Source organism: Pseudorasbora parva, chromosome 4, assembly GCF_024679245.1.
Source record: "Pseudorasbora parva isolate DD20220531a chromosome 4, ASM2467924v1, whole genome shotgun sequence".
In the NCBI taxonomy this organism is placed as follows: domain Eukaryota; kingdom Metazoa; phylum Chordata; class Actinopteri; order Cypriniformes; family Gobionidae; genus Pseudorasbora; species Pseudorasbora parva.
Window position 1 is genome coordinate 22,935,085 of NC_090175.1, and position 27,232 is coordinate 22,962,316.

At 34.7% G+C, this 27,232-nt stretch overlaps 2 protein-coding genes across 6 annotated transcripts; one reads left to right on the forward strand and one right to left on the reverse strand.

Moving 5' to 3' along the window:
• Positions 1-923: 923 nt before the first annotated feature.
• Positions 924-12,028, reverse strand: cep44 (centrosomal protein 44). Of its 4 annotated transcripts, none has more exons than XM_067441324.1 (11): positions 11,902-12,028; positions 11,151-11,241; positions 7,027-7,174; positions 5,472-5,618; positions 3,992-4,108; positions 3,745-3,903; positions 2,645-2,857; positions 2,146-2,206; positions 1,958-2,052; positions 1,767-1,801; positions 924-1,659 (listed from the first exon to the last, which is right to left on the reverse strand). In XM_067441324.1, exons 2-11 carry the CDS (start codon positions 11,237-11,239, stop codon positions 1,611-1,613), a joined length of 1,113 nt encoding a protein of 370 aa, XP_067297425.1. In that variant the 5' UTR covers positions 11,240-11,241; positions 11,902-12,028; the 3' UTR covers positions 924-1,610. The 4 variants fall into 4 exon arrangements, with proteins under 4 accessions (XP_067297425.1, XP_067297426.1, XP_067297423.1 ...); XM_067441325.1 differs by lacking the exon at positions 11,902-12,028 and adding an exon at positions 11,427-11,552 and having other exon boundaries at positions 3,992-4,090; XM_067441322.1 differs by lacking the exon at positions 11,902-12,028 and adding an exon at positions 11,427-11,552.
• Positions 11,903-19,553, forward strand: fbxo8 (F-box protein 8). Of its 2 annotated transcripts, none has more exons than XM_067441327.1 (6): positions 11,903-12,042; positions 14,320-14,668; positions 15,155-15,281; positions 15,837-15,955; positions 16,280-16,476; positions 17,992-19,553. In XM_067441327.1, the coding sequence occupies exons 2-6, from the start codon at positions 14,328-14,330 to the stop codon at positions 18,177-18,179; spliced, it is 972 nt and encodes a 323-aa protein (XP_067297428.1). In that variant the 5' UTR covers positions 11,903-12,042; positions 14,320-14,327; the 3' UTR covers positions 18,180-19,553. The 2 variants fall into 2 exon arrangements, with proteins under 2 accessions (XP_067297428.1, XP_067297429.1); XM_067441328.1 differs by lacking the exon at positions 11,903-12,042 and adding an exon at positions 12,135-12,258.
• Positions 19,554-27,232: the final 7,679 nt, after the last annotated feature.

The following is a 27,232-nucleotide window of genomic DNA, read 5'->3' on the forward strand; positions in this document are numbered from 1 at the left end:
CCCCTTGTTGAATCAATGCCATGTATAATTAAGGCAGTTCTGAAGGTGAAAGGGGGTCAAACACAGTAGTAGTAGTATGGTGTTCCTAATAATCCTTTACATTGTGGAAAAATCATACACATTAGCCTAAACCCAGAATTACCTAATTGTTGGCTAAGTACTTAAGTGTGTGAGTGTGTGAGTGTGTGTGTGTGTGTGTGTGTGTGTGTGTGTGTGTGTGTGTGTGTGTGTGTGTGTGTGTGTGTTGGGGGGTGGAGAATTTGGGAGTGTAAAGGAATGTGTAAGTGTAAAAATTCATAGGAAAACTATACGTCATACATTCAGATTTTATTTCTCTTTTTTCAAAGCATGTACTAAAGAAATAATCATAACAAATGTCATGCCATTAATATTAATGCACAGTTAGATAGCCCAGTAGTTATACACCTTTACTTTATCTGATATTTAAGTGAATGCACAACTGTTTTGTGGCAATGGACTGATGTTGCTTTCACACAGTGCAATTACAGAAAAACTGACCACAGAGGGCGCCATTGACTAATTCACCATTAGATTTTACTTGGGTTGCAGTGACATCTAGAGGACAAGACACTCAATGCAACTGTAGGATCAGTTGGCAGGCATTAAAGTAAAATATTGTTCTTGGTAAATGGTAAATGGACTGCATTTATATAGCGCTTTTATCCAAAGCGCTTTACATTTTTGCCTCACATTCACCCATTCATACACCGACGGCGATGTCAGCCATGTAAGGCGCCATCCAGCTCGTCGGGAGCAGCTGGGGTTAGGTGTCTTGCTCATGGACACCTCGACACTTGGTCAGGTGGAACCGGGGATTGAACCACCAACCTTCTGGTTTGTAGACAACCTACATGAACCACTGAGCCACTGCCACCCCCAATAAATATATATTGAAAGTTCTTCCAATAAATAATAATTTCCTCACCCTTTACTCATTCCAGTCTTTCATGTCGTTGTTGTTGTTTTTAGTGGAGCACTTCACACAGCTCTTTTCCATACTGTTTAAAGTGACCATGTAAGTCGAGCTCCAAAATGGACAAAAATAGTATAATAAAAAATAAAATAAAACCTTTGTATGAGGAACGGACTGACATTAAGGTGTTTTACATTGAAAATCTAAATTCTCAAATCAAATCCTCAATCAAATATGGTGACAAATGGAGACTAATGACATTTGTTCACAAGACTCACGGAAACAGTGTCACTGATGATGTCATTGACATCCAATCTGAAGTGATGTTAAGTTGCCATATTTGATTTGAAAGCTATTGTTGGGCGAGATTTTCAATAAATTAAAATTTTGTTCTGTTGATTATATAAAGTCTGCCAGAAAGTTAAAAAAAATAAGCACACAAGTCACATGGTTATTATGATATTTTTCCCCTTTTTGGAGTTTGACCACCTTTGATCACTATATGGGTTTATATATAGAAAGAGCCAAGCAAACGTTTTATTTTTATTTTCAAATTGTATTTTCTTGTATCTCAGAAAATTGAAAAACAGCAATTACTCTGTTCAGGTTTGGAACAATATGAGGGTGATTAAATAAGGACAGTTTTTTTTTTTTTATGTATTAAACTTGTTCAAATTCACATTGTCGGTTCTATATTTTGCAGAATGTTAGATGTATCCTTCATCCTGAAATGGGAAAGGAACAAAAATGTAATGATGTGCACTGCAGTCTTTGCCTAAGTGACGAAATATTAAATTATTTATTAATTTATATAAAACAAAATAACACTTACATGCAAACTATTCTGTCCAGCCTTTCTTTAAAATTCTAAGAAATTGGAAGAAAAATATATAGTAGTTATTAAACATAAATTTCTCTTAAAAATAATTGGATGGATGGATGGATGGATGGATGGATGGATGGATGGATGGATGGATGGATGGATGGATGGATGGATGGATGGATGGATGGATGGATGCTCACCTGGGTATCTGTGGGAGGAGAACTGGCTAGAAGATGCCCATTGTCACTAATATCAGATGGTGGTTGAATCACAGTAGAAAAGCCACTTGCAGATACTTTAACAGATACAAATTGAAAATCTAACCATTTTAGATTTTATAAATGTTTTGTTTATTTAAACATTAAAAAGCTAAAACGATGCAACGTACCTGTGTTCTCTTTAAAATTAACCTTGCCTGAGTTGAATACCCCATCTTGTGAAGTTAGCCCCTTTAGAAGTAAAGAAAACTTTTTGAGAGCACAATATAACACATTTGTTAATATTCATTACTTATCAAGAGATGCAAAGCCAACTTGCTATTTTAAAACAAATCACAAAACAAAATAACACTCATGAACTGTTAGGATATTACATTTCTCCAAAATTCTGTTTTCCTGAACAAATCAGTTGCTATATACCAACATCTGAGCTCTAAATAGGTTTGCAGTCTTCATAAAACAGCGCACTTTCCATATGAATTTTCCGACTTCGAAACTGACACACTTGAGAGCTTCGCTAGTGTGTGTATCTGTGCTGACTGTCACTGCTTTTCATCATGTAACACAAGCTTGATCATCAAAGCGAATTTTAGGAGAAAGTAGCATTTATGCCACAATTGCAATAGAAATTAAAATGTACAGTTCCAAACAGATGTTAAACTCCACTACCTGTGCTGAAGTCAGTGCCAGCCTGGTCTCCAGCAGCAGCACACGACTCTCCAAGTTCTCCCACTGGTTGCTCTCGATGATAATCTTGCCAGCCAAGCTTTTCTCCAGAGCATGTATCCTGTGTTCCATGAGGGCCAATCGCTGCTCTAGTCTGCCAACACTCTCCAGAAGACTTACCTCCACGCCCCTCAGCCGGCTCTCTAACACACACTCCTAAAGAGACAAGAGTGCATTAGAGTGGATTGAACAAGTGCAGAATTTTGCAGAAGATTTTGTGTACTAGGAATTGGCAATTTGAGTAGTTGTGTAGTTTAGTTTTACAACTTAGAATAAAATTACTACCCAACATTTTTTAATGAAAGTTACGTGTATGATGTACACTACCATTGAAAAGTTTGGGGTCAGCAAGATTTAAAAATAATAATACATGATAAATTAATACTTTTATTCAGCAAGGATGCATTCAAAAATGAAAGGAAAGTTGTATTGACAGTGCTGTTGTATTGAAAACCTGTATAATGCTGAACACACACAAAAAATGAATTACCTGAGCACCAAATCAGCATTTTAGAATAATTTCTATGTGACACTGAAGAATGAAGTAATGTTGCTGAAAATTCAGCTTTGCCATTACAGGAATAAATTACCTGAATAAATATTATCTCAATTTATTATGAATGAAAATTTTAAATTGTACAAATATTTTACAATATTGCTTACCATATTAGTTTTACTGTATTTTTGATCCTAAAATGCAGCCTTGGTCAACATAGACTTATTTCAAACACATTCAAAAATCTTACTGACCACTAAACTTTTGAACTGTAGTGTATGTAAAATGTATATTTTGTTTTAATCACCATATATTTATTATCTTCAATAATGGTTTAAAAAATCTACCATTAACAACCTACATTTTCTAAAAAATATACACAAAAAAGTCAACTTTCTAAAAATAAGTGGAAAATAAGCTGTGGAGAAAATAGCACTGCTACTGCTATGATAAGCAGCCAAGTTTCTCATAGCACTTTACACATTCTTTTGACCATTAAATGATGTCCATTACTCATCCACCTCACTGTGTGGATGCGCATTCTCACAGTGGAATCTGTAGGTAGAGGCGAATCCTCAAAATGTTCACTGTCTAACTCCTCCTTTTCTGTTTCCTCTTCCTGTTGTGGCTGCTCATCTGAGGAGCGTCTGATCTGAGTTGGTGCTGAGCCAAGATGCCTTTCTACCAGTGGCTGCTTCTGAGGTACCTAAGAGGAAAGAAGCAGATATAATGAATATTATTATTAAATCAATGAGCTTTATTTTATAAAACAAGAGATGTCCATGAACACTCACTGTCAGGGCTGTTAACACCAGTGAGTTACTCTCAGCAGAAGGGATCTCATTTTTGATGCAGCTCTTCAACTGAGGCCGTCTCTTTGGCTTATTGACATGCTGTAAGACAACTGTAAACTGTTAATTCAATTAACATATTATATATAGTATACATAATAATACATATAAATAAATGCAATATGGCCAATAACCAATAAATGTCAAGTGAGATGTCAAATAATATATCAAGTAAATTTAAGCAGCACAACATTATGTAAAGTATGAAAAATAAATAATCATTTTGAGATTAGCTAAAGATTATATTTAACAGTGTTATTTAATAAAAATGAACTTAAGTGATAGGTGACAGCAAATGTAAAAACGTCAATGTAAAAAAGGGGAAATGACAATGCATATTCATGATCACATTTAAAGAGTTAGTTTGCCCAAAGTTTTTCATAATTTACTCACACTCACGTCGTTTCAAACCATTAATACTTCCGTTCATTTTCGGAACACAATTTAAGATGTTTTAAATGAAATCTAATCTCCTAGACTATTCTAATTGAATAGCCCAAATTTTGTGAATCAGTTTATATGATAAACAGATTGAAGTTGGGCTTGTATTCACATATAAAACATAGCTTTCCTGTAGCTCAACCAGTAGAGTGTGGTGTTAGCAACGCCATGGTCATGGGTTCGATTCCTAGGGATCATTGCACACATCAGAAATAGTAAACATGGAGCAAGTTCGAAGGTTTATCAAAGAGGAACCAATGAGGTTCATTCTCGAGTTACGCAAAACACGTTTGAGCTTCCGCAGGAACCAATGAGTTTTGTTCTCACACGTCAAGCAAGTTCGTTGAGCTTCTGTTTATAGCTCATCAATGTTTATATGTGAATCTGTTCATTATTCACAACAATCAAGCCTCTTCAGAAAATGTGGACTGAACCGCTCAATATAGATTCGTTTTAGAATCTCTTTATGACTTTTTTGAAGCATCAAAAAACTGAAATCTCTCATTTCATTAAAAATATCTTAATTTGTGTTGAAAAGATTAACAAAAGTCTAACGGGTTTGGAACGACATGAGGGTGAGTTCATTTTTCGGTGAACTAACACTTTAAATAAAACAATCTCTAATACTGGCTGATAACTGAGTGGAACAAAATCTCTATATAAGAAAAAAACATTAACACTTTACAATAAGGTTTCATTAGTTAACATTAATTAATGTATTAACTAACATAAACTAACCATGGGCCGTACATTTGTTACTGTATTTGTTCATTTTTGATAACGATAGTTAAAAAAAATACCGTTTGTTCAAGTTAGTTCACAGTGCATTAACTAATGTTAACAAGATGTTAATAAAGTATTAGTAAATGCTTTATACATGCAGTTGATTATTAATTCATGTTAACTAATGTAGTTAACTAATAAAAAACACTTACTGTAAAGTGTTAGCGAAAAAACGTATGTGGGTACATCTTTGAGATACCTTATTTGCTTTAGTGAGTTCTTTGTGCTTGTTGAGAACAAGGCCAATGATATCACAGAGAATGGTGACTTTCCTCTCAGCAAAGCCAAACTGAAGAAACTGCTGTTTGGTCAACAATGGCTTAAAGCTGAACACATCCCGCAAGACCTACATTTTAAGAGACGTTCCCATGAAAATGCATACACAACAAAAACTTGAGGGGTTTAACATATTAAATGAATTCGAAGGAAATTACCCCCCAAGCGGATTAAAATCACAAACAAAAATTTGATTTGTAGAATCTCTGTTACAAGAGTAACTCCAGAAGAGCCACCAAGACTAATCACAGGAGGACTAAGCCAGATGTAAACAATGAGCTGTAGAGCAAAGGGGAAAATGACGACTGGAAAAATATGATATAACTGTTAAACAGAAACACTACTTTCCTGTTACAACAACTCTAATTTTTAGCAAATGCCATCGAGGCCCTCAAGGTAAAATACTGGGACCACTAATTCCCCCCAGAATATTTCACGTGAGCTGCAGATGATCCTGGGACGTAGGCCAGAACTTTTAAAACTGCATGAAAGGTCAATGCATAGGATGACGTGTCGAAAGGCAGAGCATGGATAAAGGTACAGAATTGGCTTTGAGTTAATCAGAGATCAGATGACTTGGACCAACATGAAGGCTAGCAGAGGATTTTAATTTCTCATGACTTGGTGGAGAAGAGCTGCCAGTTGAACATCTGAATGCAGGAGAATGGGCCTACAGATGCTCCAAATCACAGAGCTCTGGAAGAAACCTACGTTTCTGATTTGGGGGTTAAAACCCTCTGAGATCAGGGACAGTGCCAATAAAATGGCTATTATAGAGCATGGCTTTTTAAATGTCATTACATGTAAAATTGCTTTACAAAAAATAAAAAAAATCCACCTCATTAAATTTTCACAATGTGAAAAACATTATTAAAATTGACTCGGTTGTAGCTCTAAACTATTATTTTTGACCTCAAAAATGAATGTTCTGTCCTCATAACTGAAATAATGCAATTGCAACAACTTTGATTCATTTAAAATAACTCCATTTAAAATAAAACTCAAAACCACTAGCTCTTGAAAAAAAAAACAGCAGTTTATAAAATTCAAATTAAAGGGGTCTGTTGTTGATTTCAATGAAAATTATCTAATATCTAATGCCATCATTCATAAACCATATTAGCAGTATATTATTACATAGCCTTTTAACTATGAATCAGTTATTTAAACACATGGGTTTAAAAGGATAATTCACCCAAAATAACAATTATTTACTCGCAATCATGACGTTTCAAACTATATGCATTTTTTTTTCTGCTGAATGGAAAATAAGATATTTTGAAGAATATTGGTAGCCAGTTTTCGTGACCACTAACTTAAAATAAGTTATGAATATGTATAATATATTTATAATATGTTATAATATTTAATGAATTATCCCTTTAAAATATATTAATCCTATTCAATAACAACCATTGTGAATACAGTATAATATACATTAAAAATAACATATAATAAGCTACGTTCATAAGATTCACCTTGTAAACATTCTCAATAAATCGTAAGTCATTCATTCCGGTTAGTTCCACACCATAATCGACCAGGTGCTCTGTAAGTGAGGGTGAAAAGGACGTGAAGGTAAAGCTCACGATAGGAAGACACGCTGATGGATCTCCCACAGCCAATCTGGAAGAGTAAAACACAACATCAAATTATAAAGCACTTGTACTAACAAGCAACTCATTAAAAAGTGTCACAAATGCAACACCATAAAGGTTTTAAATCAAATAAAGTTTCATAACATGTCTGTAAGCCATTTTGAGTATCGTGCTGGAGACAAATTAAGTCATCTTTCTGGATCATGTCCAGCATATACTAGCCAAACAGATCTGTCTTTCTGAGAAGAATGTTGTGTTTGATGCATCTCACATCAAAACCTCTTCACTGAGCATCTGATGTGCAGCTTGAGATCCTGGTAGAGGATCGGAGCTGGTTTTTGTAAAGCCTGTTTACAAAATAGCTCAGTATTGGATAGGCTTGGGACAAGTCTTCAACTTTCAAAACTTCAAAACAAAATATGGGACATGAAACACTGGCAGACCCCCATTTTGAATGTTTATATGAGTCAAGATGTTTAAAGCCCAGGCCAAAAAAGTGGGGGTGGAATTGGAGGACGTTAATGTCTAATGAATTACATCCCGCATATATCATCTCTGCTGACGGCATGTGAAACCTGAATTCAGAAGAGCTATGCATTCATAAAGTTTTTGTCAATGTGGTCACATTTTACTACAGGAGGACTTTTTGTACTTGATTGAGGTTCGAAATGATCATGGGTCTTGTAATTTTCACAAAATAATTGAAGGTGATAATTAAAAATAGTGTGTATATTTTCCTAAAAAAAATGTGGTTCAGTTTTGTATAGAAAATATTGAGAACATTTCACTAATAAAACCATTTTTACGAGTTACATTTTCCACATTTTTGAAAGGAAATGTTAGAAATATTGAAGCTTGAATTAAGGGACCGATTAAGCTGATAAAATTAAGGGGGAAAGGCAACCTATATATTTTTATTGGCTCAATTGTGCAGTTTTATTAGAGACACCATTGTTGGTTCCCAGCATGCTTTGCATATGGCTGGAAATGGAGAGTTAATGTTGAAATTAAGTGTTTTTTTTATGCGTTTCTGAATGAAGGGAAACATCTGTTAATGTTTAATGATCAGTTATGTTTCACTTTTGAAAGCGTTTCTGTTATGTTGAAGTTTATCATTACTATTGTGCAGAAGAGTATATCTTATGGTTAAGTTGGGGATAACTGCAGACTAATATTATGATGCATGTTGTTCAATGAGTAATAACTTTGCTAATGCCAGTGTAACAAGTTTGTTTCTGCTTGTACTGAGCTAGCAACATAAACTATTAATTATACAACATATAATTATATGTTGAGCTAGCAACATAAACTATTAATTATACAACATATAATTACAAATTAAACTCAAATTCAAATATAAAAAGGTAATTTCCTAATGTAAACCATTTTTTTAAAGTCAACTTAAAATAAACTAGCACATTTCACCAAAAATATGAAATTAAATGTTTCAAAATTAAATAATTTAGGTGATTTTACATGATTTATGTAGATTGCATTAAAGAACCAAGCGTTAAAAAAACTCCTCAAAAATATTATGTGTAATATTGTTACCTACGATAATTTTTTTAAGTAAATAGCACATACATTTTCAACTGACAAATACACTTTTTAACAGTCACTTTTCGGCACTTTTGGCTATGAAACAAATACGTGTTATTTGAAGTGCCATGTTCATTTCAAAAGGTGATTTGCTGCATTTTGATTGCTCTAAATAAAAGTTGCTTTAAATAAAAGTGTCTGCCAGAGACCTAAATGTAAACGTAATGTACACAAAAGATGGCCACTTCCTGGGCATCAAGACCGGTGGACTTCCAAGCGATAGGGTTGGCGATAGGGTTTTGCAGCCGCCCAAAAGAGCAGATAAGTAAATTGCTTTGTTCACTTTAATCTTGGTTGACAAAGTCAAAAGTCAAGTTATGATTTAGGAACTCCGTCACATCAGACGACCAAAAGAGGAAGAGACTTGTTTAATTAATGTGGAATTGTAAGATAGATCATAGCTGGAAGTGAGAATACTACAGCTTCAAAGTAAAAATGTAGGGCAGAACTTGATTTTGTCCATCAGGATTTGATTGGATGGTTGTGGTTCACTATTGCTGTGATCTCATGTGAGTGATAAGTATCCCGCCCCAGGGCCAGTAAAGACATCATCAGAGAAGAGAACAGATGTCTTTGCAAGAGGAATTATTTTGAATAAAGGTTACGAGGGCACATTATTTATTTATTTTATAAATGATGCGCACATAAAATAATTTATCATAAATACAGCAATGTTCCATGAAAAAATAAGACTTGCTTTCATGGTGACTTAAAAGATGAGATTTAAAGCAAACACTGATCTTTATTATGTGCTAACATGCATGCAGTACAAAGAATGGGCTTTTATAAAATGCTCACTCTGCCATAGTGCACAATTTTCTTTTTTTTCTTTTACTACATAGGTGTGATCAGTGTCATGTAAATGATTTAGGATAATATCTTAAACACAATGGTCACCTGAACAAGGATTTCCATCATTCCTTAATAATTTGACAACTGAATTGTATTAATGTTTAGTCATTGGATGCATTTCTAAATTTTTAATAAACCTGAGACAACCAAGTCAAGCATATGAACATTACACACACACACACACACACTATAATATATTATATTATATTATATTATATTATATTATATTATATTATATTATATTATATTATATTATATTATATTATATTATATAGTATGGTGCATGTAGGCAGGGCCTCGTTTTGCAGCCAATACAGAATCAATTTGACTTAGGAATGACAGATACAAGTCCTCCAGCACAGTGGCCATTGGGATTTTGAGCCATTCCTCTTCCAGGACAATGGCCCAGTCACTAAGTGATACTGGTGGAGGAAAACGTTTTCGGACTTGGTCCCACAAAATATCACAAAGTGGATAAAAATAATAATAATCAGATCTAGTAACTGTGCAGGTCATGGGAGATGTTTAACCTCACTTTAATGTTCGTCATACCATTCTGTCACAAGTCTTGCTGTGTGTATTTGGTGCATTATCAAGCTTTAGGGTACAATGTTTGAGTCGTTAGGTGCACATGGTCCCCCAGAATGGTTCGATAATGCTTTGCCATGTGCTAATTCTCTGCTAATTTCTTATTATTATTATTTTGTTTTTATTGGTGGTTAGCAAACAACTTTCAGATGCATTACCCCACCCACTGATCTGGAGTATGGACTAATGATCTAAACACCCAATTTATAAGGACAAAGAGAACTACATTTTAAAAGAGATAAAAATAAAATAAAAAAACACCTATAAATAAAATAATAACACATAAACAAATATAAATAAATATAATTCTAAATCTCAAATTGTATTTATTAATCTTGTTGATCCTAAATACTCTAGAAGAAGTTTCCAACCCTTGTCACCTACTATTACTGATATTTTCCTCTCCATTTTCTCTTAGAGCATGTTTTAAAAATTCTCTCTCTGATTCATACTTCTGACAATATAATAAAAGATGATCCACTGTTTCTTGCTCTCCACAATATTCACACTTCCCATTATGTTTTCCAATCATGTAGAGAGAAATGTTTAACCCCGTATGCCCATTCCTTATTCTTGTAATAACCTTCTCCTCTATTCTATTTCGTCCTCAACACCCTGTAACGTTACTCCTAACTAATGGATTGTTTTGAATAGATATCTTCCTTTACTTTCATTGATTTTGCCACAACTTTTTTATTTGTCCTTTAATCACCACTTTAGCTTCTGACTTACTAATATTTACATTTATGTTCTTATTCCAACTCCTCAAAGCCAGTTTCTCTGCTAATTTAATCTTCACACTCTGCTTTTACAGATGTAAAATCAGTGAAGATTGGCCACCAGGTCGTGAAACCTCCAACACTATATTGGCCAATGTTTCAGTTTCATTGCCCAACCCGATATATAATGCAAGGATTGTTAAATTGAACAACTGGTTTCAGATTCATCATATTTCATAACGTTACCGTTGGTAGTCCACATCTCTTGGATACTTTAGAGAACGGAGTGAGGCTTCCAGCTTTCTCAGACATCCTTTCAGATCACCAGTGGCCATCTCTGTAATTTCAGAGGATTGCATCAGGAGTTAACTTACATTTGTATTACTGTGTTTCAATATATATCATTGTCAATTTAGCATTCATAGATCATACAATGTAAAATGCTCGTGCAACAAGTCCTTTGTATTAATTTATTATTATTACCACATATTTGCGTTTGTAATACAGTATGAACTGTCTTACCGATGGATGTATTTTATAGTTAAACAGCTAGCGTTATTGTTAATTCCCCCGTTTTGTTTTTGCCGCTGAAATATCCGGATTTGTTTTGATTGGTTTCTATGCACCAATACGACAGTTCAACCATTGTTTCACTTCTACACATTCATGTCTTAGCCTGCACATATTTACAAATTCGGTAATGCAATTTAATGCATTGATTCATTTACTTTTGTATTGTCTTTCCTTCACGTTTGTATTTATTTTTCATTAATTTTATGTATTTTATTTTATTTTATATAAGCATAAAAACAAAACGGATAACTTGTCGATCGAAAGTGCAACTGTATGTACCTGTGATTGATTTACGTTAAGCGAGTTGCGTCACTTCCACCAATAACAAGAAACGTCAGTTTGACCAGAGTGTTCGAGGAGGCGGAGAGACAGCCAGGAGGGGCGAGTGGACTGATGAATGATAGTGTCACAGGACTTGTCTCACCTCGATCTGCAGCGTTGGAGCTGTCAAGATGGCTGTCCTGGGCTCTTGTTAAAAGTCTGAGATAATTTCATCCGTGAAACACTGGCAGATCAGCAACTCATTTCGTCGCGGCGGCGGTAGAAGTACTTCATATACACAGAGGTGGGTGGTGCTGCTTTGAGCGATTGACCCTGGAAAAATAAAAACAGAAGCATTCGATGCGTCACTTTGCTGAACAGCCAATCAGAGATCGGGTTTATGTGTCACTTTGGTATTCCAACCAATAGTTTTAGAGCGAGGCGGGACGCTGTGCTTCAGCCAAACATGATGGAAGACCCATAGCTTAAAATATAAACTGTTGAAAACCTCGATTTGTATGTAAGTCATCACACTTAATAATATATAATTATATAATTTATAAAGTCTGAGAGCTTGAGCTAATGTTTTTTATACTTCTATAATGTGTCAGATGAGTTCTTCTTTGTTAGGGCAGAAATCTGAAAGGCTACTGATATGCAAATAAAGGCAGGAAAAATAGGTCAGAGTTAAACTACGTTTTAAGTACTTAAAATTGACCAAAAATAGATATTTTACAGACTGAAAATTATGATTTTGTGGTATTCTTATATAGCAGTTCTGCCCAGCTTGTCCTTGTATTGTCTTGTTTGTTGTTAAGAGTAACACAATCAGAACATGCAGTTTCCAGGCCTGTTTACTCTCACTTTTAATTAAAAGTCAAGCGTTAGATGAGCTTATACACCATAAGAATTTTTATAATATAACTACATAAGTGCATGTTTTTTTAATGATTCATAGGCTGTACTGCCCTTAGGCAAAGCAGAGGGAAATTGCTTGTAAGAGTTCATTGACCTTGTTCATATTTCCGTTCCATGTTTTAAGCAGGTCTAAGAATTCCCAAGCTCCTCCTACAGAATGCCAAAGAGCATTGCGCCAGTCCTGATCAAGTATGTCAAGATCATATGAGAAAAGCTGTCATGCTAGAGACCCTGTGACATAGAGCGACCAGAGAGCATTGAAAAGGCCACTAAAGACAAGAATAACAATGCTTCTTATAGAGTGAGATATGTTTTAGAGAGGGAGGCCCTTGGAGGGAGTCAGACAGAGCTACATAAAAAGGCTTAATGCATATCTCCGGGAGAGGATTAGTGCTACTGCAGTGGAGATAAAGCTGCCATCAGGGGTTTTATTTCCCATCTGACCACTGCACACTAGCACTAAAAACAGTTTCCTTTGTGCTGTTTTCCTCTGCTGGATGATTTTGGGACCTAACAAAAAATTATCTAAATCAAAAATAAAGTGCTGAGAGCTTGAGGCTTCTAGATTACTCTGGTTTAGTTTGTAGGAACAGAAGACAGAGAGATAAAAGGCTTAATGCACAAAGCTTTCCCTTAATAATAAATAAATACAATAATAGATTATATGATTTACCAAAGCTCTCAGTAAAACTGGAAATAAAAGCAGTTTGTCTGTATCAAATGTCTGTTAATGTATATGCAAACAAAAACAGAAACTGATCTAAGACCAGAACTCTCAGCAATCAAAATCTGTTGTATGTATAACATACTTCTGTTTTTTTGATGGTCACAGCATCACTACAGCATTATTTGACTCAATTTCAAACTGGAATTTACAGTTGAAAAACATGTTTTTTCACTACTGAACAAAAGTTTGAAATAGATTAAAAACTGCAATATTGAAAAATATTATTACAATTTAATAAAAATAACTTTTCGATTTTAATATTATAAAATGTTACTTGTGTAATATATTGTAATATATTTTAAAATGTATTACCTGTGATGGAAAAGTCTTGAGTGACATCATTCAGAAATCAAGGATGGTGCTCAAATATTGGCACTTAATTATTAATGACAGATTTATTGTTGTTATTATTATCATGTTGAAAACTAATTCTGCTGCTTATTTGTGGAATCAGTGATGTATTTTCTTTCAGGATAGAAAGTTCATAGTTAATTTATTTGAAAAAGAGGTCTTTAACTAACAAATGTTTTACTGTCACTTAATGACCTTGCTGAATAAAACAATCTATATATTTTTTTTAAACCTTACCCTAAACTCTTTTAAATTGTTGTGTATCATGGTTTCCACAATTGTTTTAAATAGCACAATTGTTTTTAACATTGAAAAAATTGTTAGTGTTTATGCAGCAAGTCAGAAAATTACAATAATTTCTGAAGGATCATGTGACTGAAGACTTGAGGAATGGCTGCTAAAAAGTCATGTAGTTTAAAGTATATACATACATATTTACATACACACACACACACACACACACACACATATATATATATATATATATATATATATATATATATATATATATATATATATATATATATATAAAATGTGTATGTAAATATGTATGTACATTTTAATTTTTTATTTAAATTTTTTCAGATCTGCAGATGGGTCAGGGTCTGTGGAGGGTGGTGAGGAACCAGCAGCTGCAGCAGCAGTACAGTGAACAGTACTTTCTCCAGCGGGACAGAGAGCGGGGCCGGAGGCTGGGGCCCCCACTGGTTGATCCGCTGCAGCAGCGCCGCACACCGCAGTGCCAGGTCCCCGGCAGCGACATCAGCCACCTGCTGCGTGTCCGCAGGGACAAAGAGGAGCAGGGCTTCATCGATCTTGAGATGCTGCCGCCCGAACTCAGCATCACCATCCTCTCCTACCTGAATGCTACCGACCTGTGCCTGGCCTCCTGTGTGTGGCAGGACTTGGGCAATGATGAGTACCTGTGGCAGGGGTTAGTATGTGTTTAGCTTTATATAAAATATCGTCCCAGTAGTTTCTCAGTAATAATTGAGAAAATATATAAAGGAGGAAGGAAACATAAACCCGGTTTCAGAGACAGGGCTTAGATTAAGCCAGGATTAGGCCGTAGTTCAATAAGGACATTTAAATTTAATTTATAAACATTACTATGCTTCTTTTGATAAAACAATGGCATCATTTAACTTAATTTAATACATGTCAGGGAAAGTTTCAGGTAAAACAGTTCAACATTAAAGTGTGGGTCTAGCTTAAGCTTCTGTGAAACCGGGGATACTGTTTCTTTCAATGGATTTGATGCAAACTAAAGTGTATTCATTATTTCAGCTCTTGGATTTCCTACTTTTCTGATATATACGTCCGTATATAAATATTATCTATTTTCCACTAATGAAGAAAATGTTTTGTATTTTAGCATTCCTCCTATTCAACTGCTTGTTTTTCTTCGTCTGCCCTCTAGCCTGTGTAAGTCCACTTGGGGTCACTGTTCCATATACAATCGAAGGCTTCCTTATGGATTTTCCTATAGAAAGCTCTACATGGAATTAGATGAAGGAAGTCTAACCTTCAACGCCAACCCGCAAGAGGTACAAAAAATACAAGCTTTTGTTCTGTCTCGCCACAATAATATCTCTGTAATTAGAGGCCAAGCCATTTAATGTTTAAACATGCAAAAAATTGAGAAATAATCATAACCACAGTGTGCTTTGGAAACACAATTCTGAACAGCCTTAGCTATGATTAATATGACGGTTTCCTCCTCCACCCTGTAAATTCCCGCATAACCCAGCAATGCTCATACTGCAGACTAAATATATTATTTTTACAAGCTCACCTAGAATGAATAATGGTGCATGACATAGGCTTTTAGACCATAACCCGGACTAAAACGAAATGAATGGCTTTTCTCTCATGCAAGCTGCTCTTAAAACATAATTTCTGTTCAAAGATGCATTTGAATGTCTTGACTCCCCCTCGCTCGTGTCTTAGGTTAGATTAGCAAAGCTTTAGCTGTCCACTTAAAGGACATGCGATAGCCTTGCTCCGGACTAAACCGCGGTGTCTGGCAAAAAAAGCTCGCCCCCTCCTTCACTTTTTCCCCTAATCCCCACACCCTGTTTTATGTGGGTTCTTTCATTCAGGGTATCAGTTACTTCATGTCCAGAGGTATTCTTGTGGACCACCCGAAGGAAATTGCCAAGTTTATATTCTATACCAGAATGCTTAACTGGAAGATGCTGCGGATTTACCTTGATGAACGGTTCGTTTCTTCATTTTTTTCATTTCCTTTTAATATTGTACAAGACAATTTTTTTTAGTTTATACCAAGCTACATCATTGCGTTTATCAATACCATGAACCATAGTCATATTTGCAGGGAAACAATTGTGGGCACAATTTAAATATATATATATATATACACACACATACATACGTGTGTGTGTGTGTGTGTGTGTGTGTGTGTGTGTGTGTGTGTGTGTGTGTGTGTGTGTGTGTGTGTGTGTGTACATGCAAATCTCAATGTATATAATATTCCACTGCTGATAAAAAATGGAAATGTTGATTTAAGTTTATTGTGTTGCAGGCGAGATGTCCTGGATGAGCTGGTCACACTTCATAATTTTAGTAACCAGTTCCTCCCCAATGCTCTGAGGGACTTCTTCAGGCACATTCATGCCCCGGAGGAGAGGGGCGAGTACCTGGAGACCCTCATCACTAAGTTTTCTCATCGTTTCTGTGCCTGCAACCCCACTTTGGTCCAGGATGTGGGCTTAAGTCCTGGTAAGTGAACTACAGATACCAGAACGGCACTTATACTACGATGTGATCTAGTGTGTAATTTCGACATCAAGATCAAGGTGGTTTGCTTTGCTGGGTGTCAAGCATGTACAGCTGGTCACAAATGACGTTCACAGATTTTTTGCCATAGGCAAAGATTAAAGTTGAAGTACTGGCTCTATTTATGGTAAATTCAAATCACAAATTGCAGGATTAGTATTATCGTGTATTGATTTAGGTCGACCATCTTTTATTAGGTGCAGATCTGCATGATCTTGTCTTTGTATAGAACAACATGTGAGAAATCCTTTGTACTAACACTGCCGTTTGCTTCTAAAGCCGAACTAAGCCCACTGGCTTAAAGTGTTAGCAAAAGAGGACCCTGTGTCAAGTCCAACCAATCAGAGTTACCGCCTGCAATAACATGTGACTTGTAGTGCATGTGTGCTACTGTACAAGCAGGAAGATTTATTATAAATTACTGACAGAGCTCACTCTTCAAGCCAAGTTGTGCTTTTCTCACATTATTCCATATTGGCAGTCAAAAGTTTGGGATAATTCATTAATAATGAATTAAAAATACATGTACAAATACATGTCAAAATCAGTAAAAGCAACAATAATGTAAACTATCATGACTATTATAATTTATACTGTTTTCCGTTTGAATGTATTTTAAAAATGTATTCCTATGATGGCAAATCTGAATTTCCAGCAACCATTACTCTTCAGTGTCACATGATCCTTCAGAAATCATTCTAATGTGCTGATTTATTGCTTTAAAAAACGTTTTCTCTTATTATTATTATTATTATTATTATTATTATTATTATTATTATTATTATTATTATTATTATTATTATTATTATTATTATTATTATTGCTGAAAACAGTTGTGCTACTTAATATTTTGTGGAAACATACACTATTATAATACAGTAATATTGTATTACTATTTATTATATATGATTATTTAAAAATTTGAGATAATTAAAATCTTTTTTAAAAATATATAAATTAATACTTTAATTTAACATGGATAAATTAAATTTGATTAAGGTGGCAATAAAGACATGTATAATTCTCTTTCAAATAAATGCAGTAAATATATCACAGTTTAAAAACATATATATTAACAAAATATAAAGCAGCAAAAAAGTTTTCAACATTGATAATAATACGAACCATTATTAATAATTCAACACCAAATCAACATATTAGAATTATTTCTGAAGGATCATGTGACACTGAAGACTGGAGTGATGATGCTGAAAATTCAGCTTTGATCACAGGACTAATTACATTTTCTTTTTATATTTTCAAACAGAAAACAGTTATTTTAAAATCTAATAATATGTCACAATATTATGTTTTTGACTGTATTTTTGCTCAAATAAATTACGTAACAAATGAAATGCATTTTTGCATAATGCAAACATTTTTATTTAAGATGGGGGGATTACAACGTTACAATGAAAAATGACATAACACACCTCTCTATCTCTTGCGGTTTTGCAGATGCGGTGTACGTGCTGTGCTACTCCCTCATCCTTCTCTCCATCGATCTGACCAGCCCTCACGTAAAGAACAAGATGTCCAAGAGAGAGTTTATCCGAAACACACGGCGGGCTGCTCAGAACATCAGCGAGGACTTTGTTGGCCACCTCTATGACAACATCTATCTAATCGGCCACGTGGCGGCCTAGGCACTACAGCGCTTGATACGTCAGAGAGAGCTGGCCACGTAAAAAAACATTAGCGAATGCACTAGAAAGGATTACGCTTGAAGCTGGAAGAAACACTGTCAGAACTCATTTTAAACTGAATGAAGCTATGAGTTAAGCTCTTGTTATGATGTGCTGCATTACAAAGACGTGGAGGACAGCCACAATGTGAAGAATCAGCGAAGCAAGTCAGTTGTTAGCAGGCTAGCAATGGTAGCAACAAGGTTTACCCACAATAAACTGCTTAAACATGCAAAACTATGTAGCTACATGAAGATTATGAGATAAGCTGAAGTCAGTTACAGCTGAATGTAGACTTAACGGGGCTCATATTTACAAAGACATCTATTTTCTTCCTCATAATATCTTAAATCAAATGAATGTCAGCTTTTTTTGCCATATCTACAAAATCCAGGCAAGTCTAAGACGTTCAGTCGAGTCACTGTGATATCAGATTAAACAGCAGACTAAAACAGCAGAACTAATGAAAATGAACAAAAGCTTTTTTTTTTTTTTTCTGTCTACTTTATTGTTTAAGGAGGCTTTGTTTTTGCATTGGCACATATGTCTCATCTTCCTTGAGAAAAGTAAAACCGTGAGACATTGTATGCACTGAATTTTTATTATATATGGTCATGGGTTTGGTACCTTTTTTTTGGTCATCTTCCTTTCTTTTATTTTTTTATATATATATATATATATATACCAAATTCATTTTGACCAATTTCCCATCCTATATAAATTATATACATGCAAATACTTCATATACAAGCAAAAGAAATCAGCTATCATCAGAAAATCTGAATACATTCATCGAGAGAATCTCTTTTAGTTAAGTATTTACTGCCAGTTCATAAAAATTGGTATTTTTTTCTTTCTTTTATTCAGATTTTCTACAATAGGGTGCCAATAAAGAGGAATAATTACTAAACCACATATACACAATAATAAGGAACAATATTATTATTCATACGCTCTGCTTAATTTAATGTTGAACATTTAATTTGCACATAATGTATATATTTAAGTATAGAGATTTATAACCATTAAATTTTATTTTGGAGTATTTTAACAAAGAGTTGTGGTTTTTCTCTCAATTAAAAGATTGAAATCTTGTTTGCACTTTTTGGCATTTACCATGATAATTCTGAACATTGCTATCCAGTGCTGAATTAACTGTAATTTTAATAATAGATTACAGCTCATTTTCCCTGGTTCTTTTGGTATTTATTTTTACTATACGTTCAACTATTTTGGTCAAACAGCAGAAATAATCTGTTTAATAGTTTTCAGAATGATTACACTGGGCTAATGCACTTATAGATTGTATCAAAAATAAAACTTTGAAAATCACTGTTTGCATAGTCACGTGTGCATGTGTGTTCACTGGCTGATCTTAAACATTAAAAAAAAAACAATGCATTTGTTTAAATGTGACATTTGATTGAACAACCAAGATTATGCCTTAATTCTAACAGGAAGGATGTTTTGTAATGCGGAATTTGTATAAATTGTGCGATTTCAAAACAAAGCTATTAATAATAATGCTGGTGCATTTCTAGAAATTAGAGAGCAAACATTTACTGGACAGACAAAATAAAAATGTTCTCAGGTTAAATACCATCGTTTCAAATATAGGCTAATGGTTTCAAAATGAATGAGAAAGACGCTGCAAGTGTCTTCGCAAGAATTATCGTTTCCTATGGCGGGCAAATGAAAAGATTAGGATCTACTTTTGATGGAAGTTGCTACACATTTTTACTTGAAATTGAATCTGACCGTATGTGGGTTCTTTAAAAAGTCAGTAGACGGCTTTAGTTGTTGTCACAAACAACAAGTTTGCAACTCACTAACTATAAAATAAAATTGGTGTGAAATGTATCCAAATCAAAACTGTATCCAAATAAAAATTCCAATGACTTATTATTTTTGGGTACGATATCTGATTAAACAAAGTGAACACAAAATAAGATTTAGATTTAGTTTTCTAGTTTAAAACTCAGGTTGGAGCAATTTGTTCTTGTTTTTTAAAATGCTGACTACATTTAGTGTGCAGTGTGCAATATATTAGGATAATAAAAAAGGAACAGTAGCTGTATTTGTAGCCAACCCTTTAATGTATATGCGCCCATAAATTATCTTTAAAAATAAACCTACTCTGACTGGTGTAAAAAGTGACAACTGGTCTCGGTTTCCCCCTTCTTCTATAATAAAATAAACTACATGTGATTCATTTTATTACTTTGCTCGACCTCTAATATGTCATCAACAAAGTCAGTGGTGAAAACAATAAATGTTTTATTCAGTCAAAATACATGTCATTTTTGCAAGTATAGCTATAACCCATGTCCTACTTTTCTTGCTTTTTTTTTTTTTTTTTTTTGTCCATGGATTTATCAAAGGCATGTCGTTAAAATGCTGTTTATCTGAGGTGACGTTATGTTTCTCAGGTCTAATGGCAGAGTTTTGGCTATAATTTGGCATGATTGATGAAGTCCTTGCCTTCGCTATGGCTGCATTTCATCAATACAACTGCTTAACAACAGCGCGAGCCTCTCTGACGCCTGAAATTGCGTCTGGTCTACCTGACACCCAGAGAAAATGCAAAGGCCTTGTGATTTTGACAATACTGTGATGACAGAGATGGGAACTATAGCCTTTATATATATATATATATATATATATATATATATATATATATATATATATATATATATATATATATATATATATATATATATATATATATATATATATATTTTTTTTTTTTTTTTTTTTTTTTTAAATACAATATAATTTAAATATATAAAAGATGCGACTACATTCACTATAGCCTTTATATATATATATATATATATATATATATATATATATATATATATATATATATATATATATATATATATATATATATATATATATATATATATATATATATATAAATACAATATAATTTAAATATATAAAAGATGCGACTATACATTCACTTTATTTTCGCTATTAACCGTAGGCTACAATAAATGAAATAGCTATGGAGTTGATAAAAAAAGATGAAGGAAATATGCCTATATCGGAAGCAGGAGCTGATCTGCACGACATTAAGAGGAATAACAGATCACAAATGCTCTCTTATAATTATTTTGGATATGCTTCTTCTCCTGGGAAAGTGCTTTGGGTTATTTTAACAGTGTTACTCTCACGCAGCTCATACGTCGACATGAAAGCCAAGCAGATGCCAAACGTCATGATGCTCAAAAAAATAATAATAAATAAAAATTGAACCACAACTGCCAACCCAAAGGTCTGCGCTTTTATAGAAATGACTCGAGTAATTGGACTTTTTGGTTTTACTTTAATATTAACGTTTTATGGGCCATGGAGAAGACATATGCTGCTTTGAAGTCGATAAATTGTGTATTTTCTGTGTTAAAAGACAGGGCCATGCAGAATCAATGGGGACAGGGTCGCAATGAGTGTCTTTTTCCCCGGCTTTGCCCTGATATACGTCTATTTATTTTAATTTTTCGAATAAATGAGTTTGATTTTAAACATTTCGATAAACAATATCAAAAAGCTATTCTGGATATGTCTTTACTGCATGTCTTAATGATCTCGCACTAGTCACTGAGTTTTGAAACAAGTAGGGTATGGATGTGGAGGTAGCCTAGTCCTCTAGCTGCTCTGTGTAATGACGGCAGGTTGTTTAGGCTGGTCCTCTTTCTAGGTGTCCTCCTCTATAACGCGGGTATAACCCAGACCCTGCGCTTGAGGACGGGAGTGCCCCTGTTCCTATAATTGTTTCCTGCAAACCACCCCCACCATCACCCAGCGACCACCGCCTCAAACGCAAGGTTTCTGTACTAAATAATCAAGAATTTCTGAGTGAGTGATTATTTAGGTTGATTGGCTTCCTCAGTCATGTGTCATCGTTGAGACAATGCCATTAATTATTTTTTTCCTGTGCTGAACAAAGTTTGCAATGCAGTTTGGTCTGCTGATTTCCCAACCTGGGGTGCATTTCCCAAAAGCATAGTGCCGTGGTCGTTCCATTGCGGATAAAGACGGAACTTGCGTTTGGGAATGGGAAACGCGCCACATGTCAGGCTGGGTTTACAAAGGTTTGGGGCACTTTTAGGGCGTCAGATTTTGAGACCTGCTAGATGACTTTTGAACATCAGTTTAGTCTGGCTGATTGGCCTATTTAACCATGTTTGAGACCTGTGAGACCAGCCAGCATATAGGCTCCTTGTGTGTTTTTTCATCAACAGTGTGACGTTTCTAAAAATCATACAGAGAAGGATTTAATATAGGCTATAATTTAGTTTACTAAAATGTCTTGACCCCGTGTTTTCATAGATATGCTCATTTTGGATGCAGGAATTTAGGCCAGTATGAAATCAACTGGTGCTGATGATGGACGCGCATTTAACTGCAGCATTTCCTTTTGCGTGCATGATGCTGCATTAAATTAACCTTAAACAGACTCTGCATATATATCCCTCGTAAAAAATATCCTAAATAAGGTCAACAGGCATTCATATCCAGGTAAACAATAACAAAACAAAAAACACAAAAAACATAAATATGGCAATTACACCTATTATTATTTATGTGTGTTTATGTAGCCTATATAATATACATAATGTGCATGATAGTTGATCCTAACCCTGCGCAGTTTAAATTGATCTCTCTAAATAATGTTGAAAATCAGTGAAAACAGCATAGTGAGTAATTCACGTTTGACTTAACAGGAGGCCTTTTTGACAGAACGTTCGACTTTTTATAAAAGCATATCAAAGGCTACAGGACTGCATCTCATTCGTGTTTGCTCGTGTGTTTAACATTGTGTTCCTTTGATCAAAAGTAGCCTATTCTTATTTATGAGCGCACATCATAAGATCAGATCTAAGATATCAGTAGAATGGATATGAGCTTCCTGTTGCCCGTGATGCGCAGATAGAGTCTTCTGTCATTCACACTATAAACGGCACAGGTGTGCCACAGCTGTGAGCTTGTGCCAAAACCAGCCGAGGAGCATCAAACGCGCCCTGAGAGCCGTTTCTTTACCTGTCCGAGATGAGGCACGGAGTCGGACTGACGTCCTTCACAAGCACGTAGAGTTATTGAACCCCGTCTTAAATATTACCACGGTCGTGATCGCATAGGCTTGTTTTATGGTTTGTTTGTGCACGAGGCCGTATCTCTTTGACAGGGGCTGTCCACTGTCACATCTTGCCATGCTTGCCGTTTGCGGGTGTCTGACACTTGTGGGATTAAGAAAAGAGTTATTCCAGGACCGCAGAGCCGATGGAAGACAACATGTCATCTTCTGTAGGCCTAAAGCCAACCACTGCACGAACTGCCGAACCGCTTCGTGTTTTGTGGATTTTAATTGATAGCTCCATCATCATCTGCTCGGGATTGACAAGGAATCCCGTACAGTCCTTGATAAGGGTGTGTGATTAAAAATGTTTATGTACTTCTCAAATGAATCCACATAACTCTTATATTTAACCCATATTTTTTTATAGGGCCTTGCCCTGAAGATATCCAGAGAGAGTTTTTTGTTTTGTTTTTTTTGGTCATTTTTTTTAACCCAAAGATCACAATCACCCTCATATATCAGATATCGCTCTCATTTAGGCGTATACAATTTGAGTTGTATTTTTGATTTGTAGATTATGTTAAATTATATCGGCCAGTGGGTTCTCTTAAATAATTTGGTAGACTGTATGTAATTATATAAGCTTTTCATCTGCATGTAGTAAACATTTTATTCGAAAAAAAAAATGAAATACAACGAACTGACCAAGGGGAAGGTTGCAGCACTTTTTAATGTTTCAATTCTGGAACCGCAAGAATGCACAAAACAGGATATACTTTCTTTAGATTTTATTTGGTGTGAAATGACAGTTATTTTTTAACGTAGATTTAATTACCACGAGACACTCGTAACATTAAATATGTTTTGATTGGTGTTACTAGCCTACTCAGTAATATGACAGATATATCCGACGTTTAAGCGAATGTAATATTTCTAAATTATGTTGCAGACAATATGGGAATATTAGTTACATCGAATTTTGAAGAAAGAGCACAAAACAGATGTTAAAACAAAAAATATTGCAACACTATCAGATCAGAAGAAAGAAAAACGAATAAAATAATGTTTTATTTTTCTCAAGCCCTAGCATATATTTTAAATGGCAGAATGAATAATAATAGCCTAAATAAAAATAAAGAAATAAAGAAACAATACAAAGTGGCATCTAAATAAATGATATGCTAAAGGACCAACATGAAACAAAGCGGGTTAATAGCCTATATATGTCTGCCATTCCCAGTAACCCACGCCCTAGATCAGCATGACCTCACCGCGTGTGGATTGTTGGGAACCCGTTTGGAGAATGCAGACATCATCTCCCCTCAATGCTGGCCTGTTAATCAACAACGCCGGTGAACTTGGAAAACCCTGGTGCTTAAATGTGCAATATGGCGCAGGAGCCGTAGGGCCAGCAGGGTCAGCCCCTCTCCCCGATGGTAGGTGTCTGGCCCTCCGGCTCCCTGGCTACAATAATATCCAGTGGCTCCAACGCTGAGCCTGGATAATGCATCTGTCCAAGACCCGTAATTACAAGATCATAACATTTCCCCAGCCAGCACCCAACACAGCACTCGGATCCCCTTCATAAGCTGCGCTCATTGCGCCAGTGTCAAACTGTTTGATCTCTGGTGGCAACACTGCTGGAGAAACATACTACATTCGCAAGTCCACTGTTTGGAAAACCTCCGCAGCTATATTGTTGAGTAGGCTACAGCCGTATGATTTGATACTGTATGGCCAGTATTGCACGTTTGTTGTTATTGTTAGATATTTTTGACCCTAAATTGCGCACATGACCAACTACTGATGCATCATTGTTTTCTATTTTATCTGCTCAATCGCAGTCTTTAACTTTGTTCATCTAATTAGGATTTGATATTATAGCCTAACCAATTTTCTCCTCAAGCTGATTATCACAATTATGCTTATCTAATCTGCTATCAGTGCACGGATTTCAATTAGGCAGTTCCAAGGTTTTCGGTGTCGTTTGTTTTAGGTGTGATGGTTTTATTATTATTATTATTATTATTATTATTATTATTATTATTATTATTATTATTATTATTATTATTATTATTATTATCTTCGTCAGTTTTTTTCGTATGCACTGTGGAGATTTGCTTCAAGTCTTAATTGACTATGAACCCTCCCTATTTTCACACATTATTACGTTGTAAAATAAGAAACCAAGTTAATAAAACTCAGAGGTGTGTGTGCATTATACACGGAAAGCGCACGTTCATAATGACTTCAGAGGACAGAGCGCCAATAACGGCACATGGCTCTTAAAGCCATTTCTCTTTCACGTTTGATCGCGATTACTGTCATCCTGTTCAAAATAAACGTAGCCTAGCTAGTAATAATCATGTTATGTGCTACTTATTAGACAGAAAAATTGTCATGGTGTTTATCATTGTTAAACTGACACAAAAAGGGGAAAAAATTAATAGTATGCGTTGGGTTATTATTTCGTGCGTTCATATTTAACAATAGCCTATATACACTATAGCCTATTTTGTTTATAATATAGGCTATATAAAATAGCTTAAAATATATAATTAAAATAAAAAAATAAAAAAAGGCTTTCGCAAAACAATCAAGTCGCTCTGTCTTTCGTTTATATTGGCTACTCAAAATATTACGTCATAAATGGTTTATACATAGCCTTCATTTTGTGGTGAACCACATAATTAGCTAGTAATTGCGATCTGATCATATTTGCCCTATATTTTTGTACACCTGCAAATCTATATTTGGGACGCAATGTGAAGTGAATAAGTTTGCAGTGGAAATCCATCATCGTGAAGTGAGAGTGACTCAGATGTGCATTGAGAAAGAACAGGTCCTGCTGCAGCTCCAGCGCTCTCCTTTATGGATTCATCGAGGATATTGAGTAAGAATGTCAAGAGTGCCTTGTCTAAAACATTTATCACCAAAGATGAAGACTACAAGATCATCGCAAGATCACCGCATTCAACTGATTTGCTACAATATTACAATATTAACATTGTAATAAAATATAGGCTTAAGTAATTGGAGATCCAATAAAGAGACTACAACTTTTTCTTTCTTTCTTTCTTTCTTTCTTTCTTTCTTTCTTTCTTTCTTTCTTTCTTTCTTTCTTTCTTTCTTTCTTTCTTTCTTTCTTCTTTCTTTCTTCTTTCTTCTTTCTTTCTTTCTTCTTCTTTCTTTCTTTCTTTTTCTTTTCTTTCTTTCTTTCTTTCTTTCTGTAAATGTCAAACTGATTTAATCATATTTTTATTGTTTCATGAATGTGAGCAATATATGCGTGGCCGTGCAATTTTCTTAAGGTTTAACAATATGGGGGGAAAACGCGACAAAATAAAACATATTGCCTGTAGCCTACATAATATCCCGAGCGGGAGCAGGATATTAGTGGAAATTATTACATAAATGCCCTTTATGTATTAGGTTTCGCATAGTCCGTGAATTCGTGATAGACGGGGAAAAAATAAATTAAAAAAAGCAATAAAGCAATTCCATGTCGTGAAAAGGAACATTTTCTTTAGATCGATATTTATTGGCTAGGCTATATGTTGATTTGTGCTGAATTATTTGTAAAATATGCTATTGCATTAGCACATTGGTTTTGAGTACATTAAAAAAGTTTGTTATAAAAAAAACGTGTTTTTGTGATAACTTTATATCATTTTGTATTTTCGTTTTGTTTGCAAGCATAAAGTCCTTGGTTCTAGAATCTGTAATCGTAGCAGTAGACTATTATTATTTTATTTTAATGTATTTGAATTATTATATCCATGCACTAGCGCTTGGGAAGGGAATCCCGAAGAAACACATAAATAGCATTTACTTGACCCTTAATGAGGATGAATAAAATGTATAGGCTACATATGAAATATATAATCTTGGACGTAACATCTTAAATCCATATGTGTGTGTGCGTGTATGT

What these genes read in the sequence shown, in the direction of transcription:
- cep44 (XM_067441324.1), bottom strand. Translation starts at nt 11,239, where the DNA reads ATGGCCACTGGTGATCTGAAAGGATGTCTGAGAAAGCTGGAAGCCTCA. An exon ending in AACTCACTAAAGCAAATAAG is followed by an intron (nt 4,109 to 5,471) that starts GTATCTCAAAGA and finishes TTGAATTAACAG; the next exon opens with TTTACAGTTGTCTTACAGCA. An exon ending in CTCTACCTACAGATTCCACT is followed by an intron (nt 2,858 to 3,744) that starts GTGAGAATGCGC and finishes TTGTCTCTTTAG; the next exon opens with GAGTGTGTGTTAGAGAGCCG.
- fbxo8 (XM_067441327.1), top strand. Translation starts at nt 14,328, where the DNA reads ATGGGTCAGGGTCTGTGGAGGGTGGTGAGGAACCAGCAGCTGCAGCAG. An exon ending in TCAACGCCAACCCGCAAGAG is followed by an intron (nt 15,282 to 15,836) that starts GTACAAAAAATA and finishes TCTTTCATTCAG; the next exon opens with GGTATCAGTTACTTCATGTC. An exon ending in GGATGTGGGCTTAAGTCCTG is followed by an intron (nt 16,477 to 17,991) that starts GTAAGTGAACTA and finishes GCGGTTTTGCAG; the next exon opens with ATGCGGTGTACGTGCTGTGC.